The sequence below is a fragment of the Gadus morhua genome, chromosome 16 (genome assembly GCF_902167405.1).
Source record: "Gadus morhua chromosome 16, gadMor3.0, whole genome shotgun sequence".
Taxonomy (NCBI): Eukaryota; Metazoa; Chordata; class Actinopteri; order Gadiformes; family Gadidae; genus Gadus; species Gadus morhua.
Genome location: NC_044063.1, coordinates 4,053,214 through 4,068,637, shown reverse-complemented (window position 1 = coordinate 4,068,637; position 15,424 = coordinate 4,053,214). Strand labels below are relative to the sequence as shown.

The window sequence follows — 15,424 nt, the reverse complement described above, 5'->3', positions numbered from 1 at the left end:
TTATAGCATTCTGGCCACCACCACCACCACCACCAAAATCTGATAGGAGTGATTAGGAATGGTGTGTGCAAGACAGTGACAACCTGAACTGCTATATATGCCTCCCCTAAATAAAAAAAAAGTTGTCCGGCACTCAGTTGAATCTACACCACCTGCTCATTGCCTGAATGTACTGCACATGTGAGGGGAGGTCTTCAAGGAGAGCTCAACCTACTCCACTTGTACATTGGTTTGTATGGTAGATAGCTCCCTCTATAGGCTAAATACGCGCTATTGCAAGCATATCCACTGCAAGGCTGATTTGAATACAAGGGCGCTGCTGATGTGATACACCTGTCCTCCACTGAGACCGAAAGAAAAGTAGCCCTGAATGCTGACCGCAGTTTGAATTGGTGGGGGGTTAGAAAATGTGAAATTCAGAAAACAGTATGAGAAAAAAGATGGAGTATCTAGAAATTTAGAAAAAAGAGAGCGGGATGCAACGCGGACCAACGCGTTGTGGAGCCGCCGGCGTAGACGATAATGCGCCACCTGAGAGCTGTGATGTCATCGTGGAGCTTAGGGACATGAGAATGATGAGGATGATGATGTCACCTTCCTACTGTGGCGAACAGGGCACCCGAGGGACACGAATGCTGTGTAGTGTTTTTTTTTTTAAGTGTTTGTGTGTGTATTGTGTCCTCACACACGGTCTGCATTTTACATTCTATGTTTATGCAATAGATGCTGACATCAAGAAAGTGTCCACAGACACTCCCACTCTCACTTGTCATGCATACAAACTCTGTATATGAAATGCAACCGCAAACTATAAATAATTGTACTTTTCATCTTCCATCTCTCTGTCTCTGTCTCTCTGTCGCTCTCTCGGAGGATGAACAATAGAGGGGATCATGTCCTCTCTCTCCATGGTTTATCAGAGCTTGCTCGCGCCACTCCCTGCCACGGCGCTCTTTAATAAATCACCTCTGAGACGACAGGCCTGTCCACACAACCTGGAGCCTACTGTCTCTCTACCTCTTTCCCTCTCTCTATATACTCATACCTCGCTCGCTCTCTCCCTCTGTCTCTCTACCTCTCTGTATACATCTCAACCTCGCTTTCTCTCTCTATAGCTCTGCCCCGCTCACTTGCTCTCTCACTCTTTTTATCCGTCTTTCTCGTTCTACCTCAACCAGGACGATACGCAGCCTTTCCATTTGCTTATCCCTAACTCCCTCCCTTTCCTTCTCTCTTGCTCACACTCTCCCTCCCTCTTTTGTTTTTCCTTATCAATCTCTCTCTCCCACGCCCCCCCCCCCCCCCTCTCTCACTTTCACTCCTCGTCTCTCATTCATCTTACTTCCTATTCTGTCCATCCCCCTAGGTGAGTGTGTCGCACAAAGTGTCACGTGATGACGTCCGCAAAACACAAATCTGTAACGGGGGGTATAGGCAGGACCCAAGTGCACAGACTGCTGGTGACAGGGGAGTCCAAAGGTTTTATTAATCGCACAGCTGATCAGGGTCGGGCAGGCAGAGTAAACAGGGACAGGCAAGAGTTTGGGAACCAGCAGGCAATCAGGTAGACTGGGGGTACCGTCGCCGGGCGGGTAGTCGGGCAGGCGAGGGGTCGATATCCACCAGGTACTGTACCCCACGTCCACGGCGGTGGGAGCGAAGGAGGCGCCGGACAGTGTAAACCGGACCGCCGTCGACAAGCTGACGGGGAGGAGGAGGCGGAACGGGAGGAGCCAGAGTGCTCTCCTGGACGGGGTTGACTCTGGAGACATGGAATGTCGGTTGGATCCTCAGGGATCCAGGGAGCCGACGGCGTACCGCCTCCGGGTTAATGACACGAGGGATGGGGAAGGGGCCTACAAACCTGGAGGCCAGCTTACGACTCTCCAACTTAAGGGGGAGATCGCGGGTGGAGAGCCAGACCTTGTGGCCAGTCTGGTAGACAGGGGCTGGCGTACGGCGCTTGTTGGCGGCGGCAGCGTTGCGGTCCGCGGATATGCGCGCCTGGTCCCAGGTGCGTCTGCAGCGGCGAATGAGGGCTTGTACAGAGGGACAGGAGGACTCCTGCTCTAAGTCGGGAAACAGGGGTGGCAGATACCCGTAGGTGCATTGGAAGTGAGAGAGGCCTGTGGATGAGCAGGTGAGGGTGATATGCGCAAACTCTACCCAGACTAGCTGGTCGGACCAGGAAGCCGGATTGCGGTTCACCAGACAGTGAAGGGTGGTCTCCAGATCTTGGTTCACCCTCTCGCTCTCTCCATTGGACTGAGGATGGAAGCCGGAAGACTGGCTGATGGAAGCCCCAACTAGGCTGCAAGACTCCCTCCGGAAGACCGACGCTGGGAAAGGACCGCCCCTGCTCCCACACCGGATGCGTCCACCTCCACTAGGAACTGACGCTCAGGTTCGGGGATCTGAAGGATGGGGGCGGTGGTGAAGCGAGTCTGATGGAAGCCCCAACTAGGCTGCAAGACTCCCTCCGGAAGACCGACGTGAATTGGGGCCTCTGATCAGAAACGACATCAGTGGGCAGTCCATGGAGGCGGAAGACTCGGGTCCGTTGAATGCCGGGATTAACAGGAACCGATCAGCAAACCACAAATCAGTGTCCTGGCTGGCCGCAGCACAGGCAGAGGTTCTGCCTCCGTCTCCTCTCCTTTTCTTCCGGTGGGAGATGGGTGCGACCCACCTGCATGGGCTCTGGATCCCCCTCCCTCCAAGAAGCAGATGAGGTCATCGGGAAGGAGGCGTGGGTTACTGGGAACCTGGGGAGAGGAGGGCTGCGTGGCGGGGTAGGACGTGACGGAGCCTCTGAACGCCTCTCCCTCCAACGAGCCTGGATACGGAGGTCGAGGCTGGTGGCGAGCTCGATCAGGCCCTCCAGTGTAGACGGTGGGTCATTGGTGATGAGCTCGTCCTTGATGTGCCCAACCAGACCCCGCAAGAAGACATCACGCAGAGCGGATGGGCTCCAGTCGCTCATGGGGGCCCTGGTGCGGAAGTCAATGGCGTGGTCCGTGACTGAGCGGCTTCCCTGGGAAAGGGCAAACAGATCCCGTCCGGCTTCGGCCCCCAGAGGTCCGGTACCGAAGACTCTTCTGAGCTCTTCGGCGAAGGTCTGGAAAGAGCGGCAGGTGGGGGTCCCTCTCTGCCACTCAGCTGTGCCCCAAAGACGGTGGTGTAAGATGGTATAAGCCACCCGGGCTTCTTCGGAGGGGAAGGTGAGCGGCTGAAGGGCGAAGATGATGGAGCAGTGGCACAAGAAGGCGTTACAAGTGGTAGGGTCGCCATCATAACGCTCGGGAATCCCCACATTGGGCTCACGGGGACGAGAGGTGGAGCGGCAGCGCCTACTTTGTAATCCTATTTGTAGATAAATAGTAGATAAACATTAACACTCAACAGAAACACACAAAATAGCAGAAATCGACCACACACAGATACACAGACAACACCAAACACATTAACACACACACACAACATAAGCTGTGGGACCAGCAGGTCCACCCCCCCCCCCCCCCAGGTGTGGAGGAGGCGATGGGAGTCTGAACGCCCTGTGGAGCTACCAGGGGCAGGCCGCTGACGAGCTGGGCTTCAATGAGGGGTACATGGTGACCATCCTGCAGAAGGCCCAGGGGGTGGACTGGTGGTGGGCCTCGCTCTGCGGCCGCGAGGGCTTTGTGCCCAACTACTACTTTGGGGTATGAGGGTATTTTATTATTACTCTCTAATTATTAATTATTCTTTATTAATTAAGTCCTATTTGAAGCCAGCCGAGTACTGTGAGCTTTGCTCCCTTCCAACAACATGGTTCTAGTTGATGCTTGCGTCATGCTTCAGATACGAGGCGAGATTTGTGCAACGTGTGCTTTGAGCTAGAGAAGAAAATAATTACATGGTCAGGTTTGGATGGTCATGGACCGTGTCTCCCTTTTGTTAATTAAAAACAAAGGTTTGAGCTGAGATACAAAGTGGAAATAACAAACATAGCTGTGCCCCTGCAATTCATACAGGAATATTTTGCTTGTCTGTCTTTTCCTGCAGCTCTTTCCAAAGGTCCGTCCTAAGTCTCTGTGTTGATGCGTCTCTCTGGGCTCACGGATCAGAGGACGTCGTTGTCTCATCTGGTGTTCTACACCATGTCCCTCCACCAGGGGGAGCCAGGGAGTTAGGCCTGGCCTTTACGAGTGGCCAGGCGGACAGGTAGACACGTGGACAAGGGGAGGGACTTCAACTGGTTTGCAACTGCTGCAATTGTGAGGAGCACAAGAAGAGGTGTGCGTAGGGCGTTTCGTTGATAGCCAGTTGTGGAAAATAGTTAAGTGTCTAAAACTAAAGTTTAAATCCATCTAGTGACGCCTCACAAGTTGTCTGTGCGAACTAAAATAAACTTTTAAGTGTCTGTTGTGTACTTTTGATTGCGAGTGGAGATATTTAGCCCGCCAGACGGACTGGATCAGTTAGCTGACCGGACCAGTCTAGCCTGTAAGGGAAGGGAGTTGGTTCAATCCCAGACAGGGGTGGCCAGATGAATCACAGCTTCACACTAAAAGTCCCGATAACATAGAAATTACTTTACTTTGTACTTTGATGGCAGAACTTGCCTTCACCTTTATGTAGAGGTGTAGTTTAAATGTATCCTTCAGCATGGGCCACAACCTGGTTGCATACAATGACACTCTTTTAACAGCTGTGAAGAGAACTTATTCACCTGGTGGCCATACTGGGTAGTTGGGTGGGTAAACCTCTTTTAGAGGCTTCGAAAATCATGGCAACTCAATGCATCTATTTCTAGATCTGCATTCCATTTGAAATTAGTTTGGCAAACCATTTAGGTAGCATTAAGAATAAATATCTATTGTGTCCACAAAGCCCCAATGATTATAGAAGGTTTACCCACCCAACTGACCAACATGGCCAACGCTTTTCACAGTTTAGTCTGTTTTTTTCTGATATTGAAAATGTACAGCTCTGATGGATTTCCTCTCTATTTTGCTCAATATAGCAATCGTTTATGTGTATGAATCTGAATCTTGTTGAATAAATATATATCAGGAAGAATGTGTATTTTGACCTCCGGCAGCCTTTTTTACGGGCACAGAAATACTCAGTATCCTCTCCAAGTTCTCCATTGAGGGTTCATGTATTTTAGTACATTTAAAAAATAAACGTGTTGATGATGAATGCATTCCAAATGTTTGTAAAGTAATGCAGATCACAACTTTCACCACTATGTGGCAGTAGATAATCATATTGACGCATTTTATGGAGCAGGCTATTCAAACTCTATATATATTCTATTTCTATAATATATCTATCTTATCTCAGCTTTATATATATTTAACAACTATATATAATCCAAATATACAAAATTCAACCCCTATATTCTTTATTATACCTCTATATTTTCTATCTATATTCTATATATTCTATATCTTTATTCTGCATCAAACGTTATCCTATATCTAGTTTAGATTTTTATTCTATATCTATATTCTACATCTATATCCTATATAATATGACTATATTCTACATCAAAATGCTATATATTTTCCCTGCTGTTCAACTGTAGGTGACCCCTAGTTATTTTCAGGGTAGCTGATAAACTGCACTGCTTGTTTAATGTGGTCTGGGTGAATATCTTCCTTCTACTTTGCATTTGACTCCCAGGAAGGAAGGAAGAGCTTGAACACCATTGTTCTAGTTATTAACTTATACTGCAGGCACAGAAGTTTCCACGGACTTTTTCTGTCACACCAGCTACCTCCTCTACAGTAAGAATATTTTTTGCTTTAATCGTACTTGTTTACTTAGAAAAGTAACATTCATATATCAAGCACAATAACCAATTCATTTGATAAGATGAATACAAATAACAGTCATAGGACTATGTATTTTTTTAGTTAAAATGAATACATATTTTGTTTATATCTGTAGAACAACGCCCTGAGAGAAACAAATTATGAATCTTAGAACAGCTGCAAGAGGCTTTGTAGCTTTCCTTCTGTCATTACCAGGTTTGTACATTTACGTTGTGAACATTAAGTTGATCTGTTTCAAAGGGTAACATGACAAGCAACCCGAATGAAGAGAGGGTGAAACAACATGTTGTGAATTTATCTAATGACATCTAGAGTATTGACCTGTTTTAAATAACAAATGTGTTCTGTTTTACTGAATATTGTAGTGTTGCATTTGAGATTTTATACAGGCTTCTTGACCATTTCCTGATTACGAGGCAACTCAGAATTCAGTACAACATTGATGGGTTAACTTAGTTCCTATTTAAAGTGCAACAGGCTTAAGTTGAGTCTGTGAACTTATCGTTAGAAGCCAAGATTGGTCTCCTGCCTTGTATTGTGTGTGTTTGTGCACTCAATCCCTTGATGAGATGTAGGACGATGTATCCATGCTGTAGCTGGTTTATCAATAGCTGTCTCACTGTATTCATCACTACGTGTATCACAAGCTTTTCACTAGCTGCATATTGTTGGTGACCATGTTGTTCTGGGACGTTTCTCTGACAGCTCAGTGTTCAGCATGTATCTCTAGTTGAAGCTGCACCAAGCCTCCATCTCATATGTACCTTGTGATCATGCATTTCATCTGAAACATCATTGTCAAGGGGATGTGTTTATCTTTTTACAGCATTACAGAGTAATGATGACTGGGCATATACTTACCCATCTAGTAATATCTGCGCTTTGAGAGGATCAACAGTTGAAATCCGCTGCAATTATAAATACCCTTACACAACTACAGTGGAGAAAATACTGTGGTTTACTACTAAACACAATGAGCCAGTTGATCTGAGAGATGATACAGACTACACAGGTCGTGTTGAATACAGCTGTTTTAGGCACAGCTGTACCTGGAGCAGCTGTACTGGAACGTGTAAACTGATAATCAAAGACCTGAGACAGAGTGACTCTGCTGAATACAAGTTTAGGATTACAACAAACAATGGAGGGGCATTAAGTGATCTCCCTGGAGTGAAGTTATCTGTGACAGGTAAACATTGATTACTAATGAATCTATTCAACGGTGTGTGTGTGTGTGTGTTTTTGTGTGTGTGTGTGTGTGTGTGTGTGTGTGCGTGTGTGCGTGTGTTTGTGTGTGTGTGTGTGTGTGTGTGTGTGTGCTTGTGTGAGTGTGTACGTCTGTGCATGTGTGCCTTTTTTTATTTTTTGTATTTAATCCATTCTTTTTTTTATTCATTTTTGTGTAATTTCTTCCCTGAACCAGATCACTGGATGGAAGTGATCATTCTTCCTAGACCTACCAGTCAGAACTGGTTAGAGCTGGAATGCCACAGAATGTGTCATTTAACTGGGTATCGTACGTACAGTATGTACAGTAACTGGTACAGGAATGAAATTCAACAACGACGTCAAGGATCCTCCTACCGGTTCGACATTAACTCTGAATACAGGGTTTCATGTGCTGCTACAGGTTTCAAACATCTCCCCTCTCCATCAGTGTGTAAGAACTCCACAGTGCACTGACAAACATAATGGGTCTTAGGGTAAAGAACTAAATGTGGTCTTAGTATGAATGAACATCTATCGTCCATGTTGAAGCAGTCCTCAGCCTCAGGGTAGGCCTACCAGTAGTACAGGGGTAGGCTACTGATACTACTGGTACTAAGATTTGAGAGGAACAGAATCATACACTACTTGTTTTTGATTCCATTCGTATGTAAAGCAAGATAAGGACTAGGTTTGAAAAAAAAAAGTTCCCCTCGTATAGGATACCAGAGGGTTCATAGCCAAAGCTTGAAGCTAACAAAGGGGCAAATTATAAAGATAACCGACTGCATCGATTTCCTTCCATTCTAATTTTGGAAGATGCTACAGAAAAGAGCTGTCCAGTGGTTATGGACTGCTTCTGAAGTATTTGTATTATTTGTTGACATTATGATCGCAGCCAGTCCATAATGAGCCACTTGCAATGACAACTGGCAAGCTGTTCTTCAAAGATAACCTGGATTCAATACAAGGCTTGGAAAATGTTCATGACACTAGCCTAACTTCCTCATGCTTTATTTTTTATACTTGGGTACATACTTGACTTAATGTTATTAATACAATTAGTTTAATAACTAATGTGATATAACTGTCAACAGACGCTCCAGAGGCCCCCTCAGTGGGAGGGACTCCCCCTGGTGTAATAAAGGAGGGCAGTTCAGTGAATCTGACCTGCACCAGCGAGGCCAACCCAGTAGCAAAGTACTCCTGGACCAAGGTTACTACAGGTCATTCCCTCGGACACAGTGTCCAAGGACAACAGCTTTCCTTTCATCCCATCCAGTCTTCACACTCTGGACAATATCTCTGCAAAGCTGAGAATGACCTAGGGAAAATAATATCCTACCCATTCTCTATTGATGTGAAATGTGAGTAAACAAACACACAGGATAACATCATAACACAGATGTTAAAGTTTGTATAACCATGTCAACATTAAGATGAATCATCTCAATTCGTCCTGCATTCCCTTAACTCCTCAAATGTCCTCTTTATATCATTCATATCAATGTACATCATGTTTGATGTACCTCAAGATGGGCCTAAACACACATTTGTGAGTCCCCCTGGTGAAATAATGGAGGGAGGTTCAGTGACTCTGAGCTGCAGCAGTGATGCCAACCCAGCAGCTGACTACACCTGGTTCAGGGACAACCAACCTATGCTCTGGGAACCAAGGCGACCTTATACCTTGGACCCAGTCAGCTCTAAAGACAGGGGAACGTACCGCTGCCAAGCAGAGAACCAATATGGATATCTGGGCTCCAACTCGGTATTTCATAGATGTCCAGTGTGTGAAGAAAACAATGATACTAAAAATAAAATTTTAAATAATAATTGCTATGTCCCTCGCTTGGGAAAGGGGAGGCAACATACATTTTGGGTAAAGTAAAATAATTTATTAACAAGGAATTTGGACTTTCAACCACACAAACAAATACACAAATAGAGGAAGTGAAACTAGATAGGAAATCAGTTCAAATCAAAGAAACAAATATATATGATCTGCGGTAACTGTGGTTCCATTTAATGATATACGAAATACATTATAAACATCGTTTCTTATCAGTATTGTATGCATCATCGTTATCGACTTGTGTTCCTAACATGCATGCGTCCCCCCGTTAATATACATTGCCATGGACCGTATTATGCGTTACGTGTTTAGTTTGCGTGTGTTTAAACAGATGGACGCACACACGCGCGCCCGCATTCATTAATTCTTTTACACATACACACACGCCCGCATTCATTCATTCTTTTTAACACTCACTCGCGGTAAAACAATGTTTTCTCACGATCAAATACTTATCAATCCTAATAGTTATGGGCATTTACACGATGTCTGTGTCAAGAAAATATGTGTTTGCTGTACGGTGTTTGCAGTTGCATTGATTTAAAAGTACAACTTATTACCGCTGTATCAGCTGTTCTTTCCCAAATAATTGACCAAGAATGGGTGGCTAGGTAGATGAGAGAATCAAAATGTATGCGCGAGGTGCACAAGCAACATTATACATGCGCCCTTAAAATAGCATCTAAACAACGCGCCACTGACTTTAAACCAGGTATGTCCTGGTTTGTGGCGCAAGTGGTTTCTGAAACTGCAAAATAGCACCAGGGAACGTTTGCGCCCCCTCCTTTCGCCGAACCGCCCCTTGGGGCACAAGATCATTCCCTGATTTACCGACGCGTGGCGCTGGAGGGAAAAGAATGCTCTGCGCCAGCTGCAAACTAGCGACGACACATGCGCCAGTGATTAAGTAAATTGCGCCGGACGCAAGATAGGACCCACAGTCGTATTTTATTATTTGAAAAATAATTCTTTATCCCACTGACATTGTAGTTATGTACATGGTTTCTTATCTTTACGATGTTAACATATCATTGTGTTTATGACAGACGCTCCAAAGACCCCCTCAGTGAGCGTGAGACCCCCTGGTGGAATAAAGGAAGGCGGTTCAGTGACTCTGAGCTGCAGCAGTGATGCCAACCCAGCAGCTGACCACACCTGGTTCAAGGACAACCAACCTCTGCTCTGGGAACCAAGTCAACCTTATACCTTGGACCCAGTCAGCTCTAAAGACAGGGGAACGTACCACTGCCAAGCAGAGAACCAATATGGATATCTGGGCTCCAACTCGGTTTTCATAGATGTCCTGTGTGAGTGGAAAACGATAATAATAAAAAGTGGAAGTTAAATAATAATAATACAAATTTGTACCGTCTAATATGTCAAAATATTTGCTATATACCTTCTTGCAATAATGTTAAGCTGCTATTCATGTATTTCTATATGCCTGGTAAACTAGGAGTCACAGTGACATTTTATTATTCAAAACAGCATTCTGTTCCCACTGACATTGCAGTTATGTGCACGGTTTCTTATCTTTAGGATGTAAATATATATCATTATGCTTATGACAGACGCTCCAAAGACCCCCTCAGTGAGCGTGAGACCCCCTGGTGGAATAAAGGAAGGCGGTTCAGTGACTCTGAGCTGCAGCAGTGATGCCAACCCAGCAGCTGACTACACCTGGTTCAAGGACAACCAACCTCTGCTCTGGGAACCAAGTCAACCTTATACCTTGGACCCAGTCAGCTCTAAAGACAGGGGAACGTACCACTGCCAAGCAGAGAACCAATATGGATATCTGGGCTCCAACTCGGTTTTCATAGATGTCCTGTGTGAGTGGAAAACGATAATAATAAAAAGTGGAAGTTAAATAATAATAATACAAATTTGTACCGTCTAATATGTCAAAATATTTGCTATATACCTTCTTGCAATAATGTTAAGCTGCTATTCATGTATTTCTATATGCCTGGTAAACTAGGAATCACGGTGACATTTTATTATTCAAAACAGCATTCTGTTCCTACTGACATTGCAGTTATGTGCACGGTTTCTTATCTTTAGGATGTAAATATATATCATTATGCTTATGACAGACGCTCCAAAGACCCCCTCAGTGAGCGTGAGACCCCCTGGTGTAATAAAGGAGGGAGGTTCAGTGACTCTGAGCTGCAGCAGTGATGCCAACCCAGCAGCTGACTACACCTGGTTCAGGGAACATGGAGGCTCAGTGGAGGAATTAGGAGAGAACTACACCATCAGTAACATCACAACTGAGCTTGGAGGAAATTATTACTGTGAAGCTCGTAATGCAGTTGGACTTCAGAATTCAACTTTGATGTTCCTTAATGTGACAGGTAATTGTTTCTTTAAAATAGCACATTGTGCTGAGTACCAGCACCATCGATGGTAAGACACAGACTCATGCAACGGCTCTATTTGATTTGTGATTGGCTTAAATTATGTGTTGCTACTTTTATTAACTTTGGTGCTGTACGAGCACCCTAGTTATATGTATCTCCAGTATACTCTAGAGTAAGAGTATCCATTTTTATCAATTGGAGATCTGTCACATTTAGGCTGTAATATATACATGGACAGTATTTAATCCTTCACATGAATCAAGTGTTAAATCGCTGTGTTTCAGCCACACCATCGTCATCATCATCAGGGCCTACAACTGTGGCAGCAGGAACTGTAGCTGTTTTACTGGCATCCATACTCCTCATCATCTTCCTCTGGATGAGGTGAGATATTCTCTCTCTCTCTCTCAACAATAATTTGATATAAACTTCTTATCTCTCTGTTCTCTTCCCCAGAAGAAAGAGGGCTTCTAGGAAAGCGCGTGGCCAGGGAGGAAGGCCAGATACCAGGGAGGAGGTGAGAGACAGGAAGCTATTCCTTACTAAGACTCCTTTACTCATTCCACTACCGACTAGTGTGGTGGAAATACCCCGAGCCCATACCTCTAAAATCTCATGTACTTGCAGTTTCAATTGTGGGCTAGCCCATTGCTGATATCTGTGGTCATACAATTATACTAAAAATAACTTCACGAGTACCGAAATCCCAGACAAGTTGGACCATTGAGGCAACTTTTTCACGTTTCTTCTTTTGTGAGATCAAAATTGAGATAGAGAGTGTGATCTAGGCTAAGAACAAGCTGACAAACTGAGAGACTTCTGCCAGTGAGCAGAATGAGAAAAAAGAGGGATGGAAGTATTGATGTCTAATCCAATACTGATGGAAGTATTGATGTCTAATCCAATACTGAAGTATTGAATCCAAGCAACCAAAGATGTCAATTTTCCACGTTTAAGAACAATCCTACAAGGTCAACTGTCACTGAAACCTATCAATGATTAGAAAGAGGAATATGTTCAAGCAGAAGAGTCCTAAAGTGAAACCTACAGCGGCCTTCACTGTGGAACCACTTGTCACCCCCAACGGGAACCTAAATTAACCATAAAAACATGGGCTTCTGAACAGCCATTTGAGAGTAAAGTGTTTTCTAAATGTACTACTCTGTCCTCTCTCCCCGTCAGTCTCCTCCGTGTCCTGTGTACGACAACCTTTAAGCTCTGACCAATCGCTCGGCTTCTGCAGCACAGAGAGAACCAATAGAAGAGCAGGATGACCCTCACTATGCCAGCATCCACATCTCTCGCTCTAAAAACCAGGAAGTGCCTTGTGGGTTTGCTGGTGCTCTGGTAGAGTCTGATCATACAGAGCAGGTCCTTTACTCTGCTATCAACCTTAATAGACCCAAGGCTGTCCCTGAGTAAGCACTCTTGATAGTTCTCTAAAATAAACTTTGTGGCTTGAGACTTCCTCATCAAGTCATTTATAAACCGTGTATAATTTTTAGAGTTACTTAACTTCTCTTTATCTTTTTTTAACTTTTCAGCGACAGTAAACTGATGTCAGAGTTGTATACCACCATCAAATATATGTCCCAGAAAATGCATTATTTTTATATAGATTCAGCTTTAAATGGGTTTTAATACAATTTCTAGCAATAAAATTGTATGTTATGGTCATAATCTTCGTTCAGCATTTGTATAGTTTGTTTTGTTTGTTAGTTACTTAGAATATTCTTCTCGTCAGAAAAAAAACGCTTGCTATCATAATTGCTTTGTTGGATGATGTGGGAGCTGCAATCACTGATAACCAAACATGGTTCACATTTATTTTATTCTCAGTGGAAAATGTAATATTCTGTGTGTTTCGGCAATAAAGTCAAGTGTGTTTGAAAACATGTCTCGCGAGAAGTGTGCTTTTTATTATCATAATCTTCTTTCAGTGCTTGTATATGATGTTTAGTGGTTAAGTTAAACTGCTTATGATTCTAGAAGGTTTACCCACCCAACTGACCAACATGGCCAACGCTTTTCACAGTTTAGTCTGTTTTTTTCTGATATTGAAAATGTACAGCTCTGATCTGATGGATTTCAACCTCTCTATTTTGCTCAATATAGCAATCGTTTATGTGTATGAATCTGAATCTTGTTGAATAAATATATATCAGGAAGAATGTGTATTTTGACCTCCGGCAGCCTTTTTTACGGGCACAGAAATACTCAGTATCCTGTCCAAGTTCTCCATTGAGGGTTCATGTATTTTAGTACATTTAAAAAATAAACGTGTTGATGATGAATACATTCCAAATGTTTGTAAAGTAATGCAGATCACAACTTTCACCACTATGTGGCAGTAGATAATCATATTGACACATTTTATGGAGCAGGCTATTCAAACTCTATATATATTCTATTTCTATAATATATATCTATCTTATCTCAGCTTTATATATATTCAACAACTATATATAATCCAAATATACAAAATTAAACCCCTATATTCTTTATTATACCTCTATATTATCTATCTATATTCTATATATTCTATATCTTTATTCTGCATCAAACATTATCCTACATCTAGTTTAGATTTTTATTCTATAACTATATTCTACATCTATATCCTATATAATATGACTATATTCTACATCAAAATGCTATATATTTTCCCTGCTGTGCAAGTGTGGGTGACCCCTAGTTATTTTCAGGGTAGCTGATAAACTGCACTGCTTGTTTAATGTGGTCAGGGTGAATATCTTCCTTCTACTTTGCATTTGACTCCAAGGAAGGAAGGAAGAGCTTGAACACCATTGTTCTAGTTATTATCTTAAACTGCAGGCACAGAAGTTTCCACAGACTTTTTCTGTCACACCAGCTACCTCCTCTACAGTAAGAATATTTTTTGCTTTAATCGTACTTGTTTACTTAGAAAAGTAACATTCATATATCAAGCACAATAACCAATTCATTTGATAAGATGAATACAAATAACAGTCATAGGACTATGTATTTTTTTAGTTAAAATGAATACATATTTTGTTTATATCTGTAGAACAACGCCCTGAGAGAAACAAATTATGAATCTTAGAACAGCTGCAAGAGGCTTTGTAGCTTTCCTTCTGTCATTACCAGGTTTGTACATTTACGTTGTGAACATTAAGTTGATCTGTTTCAAAGTGTAACATGACAAGCAACCCGAATGAAGAGAGGGTGAAACATGTTGTGAATTTATCTAATGACATCTAGAGTATTGACCTGTTTTAAATAACAAATATGTTCTGTTTTACTAAATAATAAAGTGTTGCATTTGAGATTTTATAAAGGCTTCTTGACCATTTCCTGATTACGAGGCAACTCAGAATTCAGTACAACATTGATGGGTTAACTTAGTTCCTATTTAAAGTGCAACAGGCTTAAGTTGAGTCTGAGACCAAGATTGGTCTCCTGCCTTGTATTGTGTATGTTTGTGCACTCAATCCCTTGATGAGATGTAGGACGATGTATCCATGCTGTAGCTGGTTTATCAATAGCTGTCTCACTGTATTCATCACTACGTGTGTCACTAGCTTTTCACTAGCTGCATATTGTTGGTGACCATGTTGTTCTTGGATGTTTCTCTGACAGCTCAGTGTTCAGCATGTATCTCCAGTTGAAGCTGGACCAAGCCTCCATCTCATGTACCTTGTGATCATGCATTTCATCTGAAACATCTTGTCAAGGGGATGTGTTTATCTTTTTACAGCATTACAGGGTAATGATGACTGGGCATATACTTACCCATCTAGTAATATCTGCGCTTTGAGAGGATCAACAGTTGAAATCCGCTGCAATTATAAATACCCTTACACAACTACAGTGGAGAAAATACTGTGGTTTACTACTAAACACAATGAGCCAGTTGATCTGAGAGATGATACAGACTACACAGGTCGTGTTGAATACAGCTGTTTTAGGCACAGCTGTACCTGGAGCAGCTGTACTGGAACGTGTAAACTGATAATCAAAGACCTGAGACAGAGTGACTCTGCTGAATACAAGTTTAGGATTACAACAAACAATGGAGGGGCATTAAGTGATCTCCCTGGAGTGAAGTTATCTGTGACAGGTAAACATTGATTACTAATGAATCTATTCAACGGTGTGTGTGTGTATGTGTGTGTGTGTGTGTTTTTGTGTGTGTG

General features: G+C 43.1%; 3 protein-coding genes and 1 long non-coding RNA gene across 11 annotated transcripts in view; all 4 read left to right on the top strand.

Annotated features, from left to right (window-relative positions):
• LOC115560666 (carcinoembryonic antigen-related cell adhesion molecule 5) overlaps positions 1-15,424 on the top strand; it is a 141,274-nt gene that overhangs the window by 41,013 nt on the left and 84,837 nt on the right. The window contains exons 7-8 of the mRNA XM_030380121.1: positions 9,930-10,190; positions 10,455-10,715. Of these exons, the coding sequence (XP_030235981.1) occupies positions 9,930-10,190; positions 10,455-10,715 (522 nt within the window). The remainder of the gene's footprint in view (positions 1-9,929; positions 10,191-10,454; positions 10,716-15,424) is intronic.
• On the top strand, positions 3,482-5,184 carry LOC115560735 (uncharacterized). Its single transcript, XR_003979829.1, has 2 exons — positions 3,482-3,701; positions 4,045-5,184. It is a non-coding gene; the product is annotated as an uncharacterized LOC115560735 (long non-coding RNA).
• LOC115560703 (uncharacterized) lies at positions 5,699-8,680 on the top strand. Its single transcript, XM_030380217.1, has 6 exons — positions 5,699-5,774; positions 5,938-6,017; positions 6,649-7,011; positions 7,246-7,482; positions 8,126-8,395; positions 8,589-8,680. Exons 2-6 carry the CDS (start codon positions 5,963-5,965, stop codon positions 8,603-8,605), a joined length of 942 nt encoding a protein of 313 aa, XP_030236077.1. The 5' UTR covers positions 5,699-5,774; positions 5,938-5,962; the 3' UTR covers positions 8,606-8,680.
• LOC115560660 (sialoadhesin) overlaps positions 14,004-15,424 on the top strand; it is a 265,788-nt gene continuing 264,367 nt past the window's right edge. For 6 of the 8 annotated variants that reach the window (XM_030380082.1, XM_030380091.1, XM_030380089.1 and 3 more), the window contains exons 1-2: positions 14,005-14,132; positions 14,296-14,375. In XM_030380082.1, coding sequence (XP_030235942.1) covers positions 14,321-14,375 — 55 coding nt within the window. In that variant the 5' untranslated portion in view covers positions 14,005-14,132; positions 14,296-14,320. Of the gene's footprint in view, positions 14,133-14,295; positions 14,376-15,424 lie in introns of all 8 variants that reach the window. The other 2 variants (XM_030380094.1, XM_030380083.1) reach the window with 2 other exon arrangements.

Coding starts and splice junctions, on each gene's coding strand:
- LOC115560703 (XM_030380217.1), top strand. CDS start 5,963: ATGAATCTTAGAACAGCTGCAAGAGGCTTTGTAGCTTTCCTTCTGTCA. Junction 6,018..6,648: donor TTTCCTTCTGTCATTACCAG/GTTTGTACATTT, acceptor ATCTTTTTACAG/CATTACAGAGTAATGATGAC. Junction 7,483..8,125: donor TCTCCCCTCTCCATCAGTGT/GTAAGAACTCCA, acceptor AACTGTCAACAG/ACGCTCCAGAGGCCCCCTCA.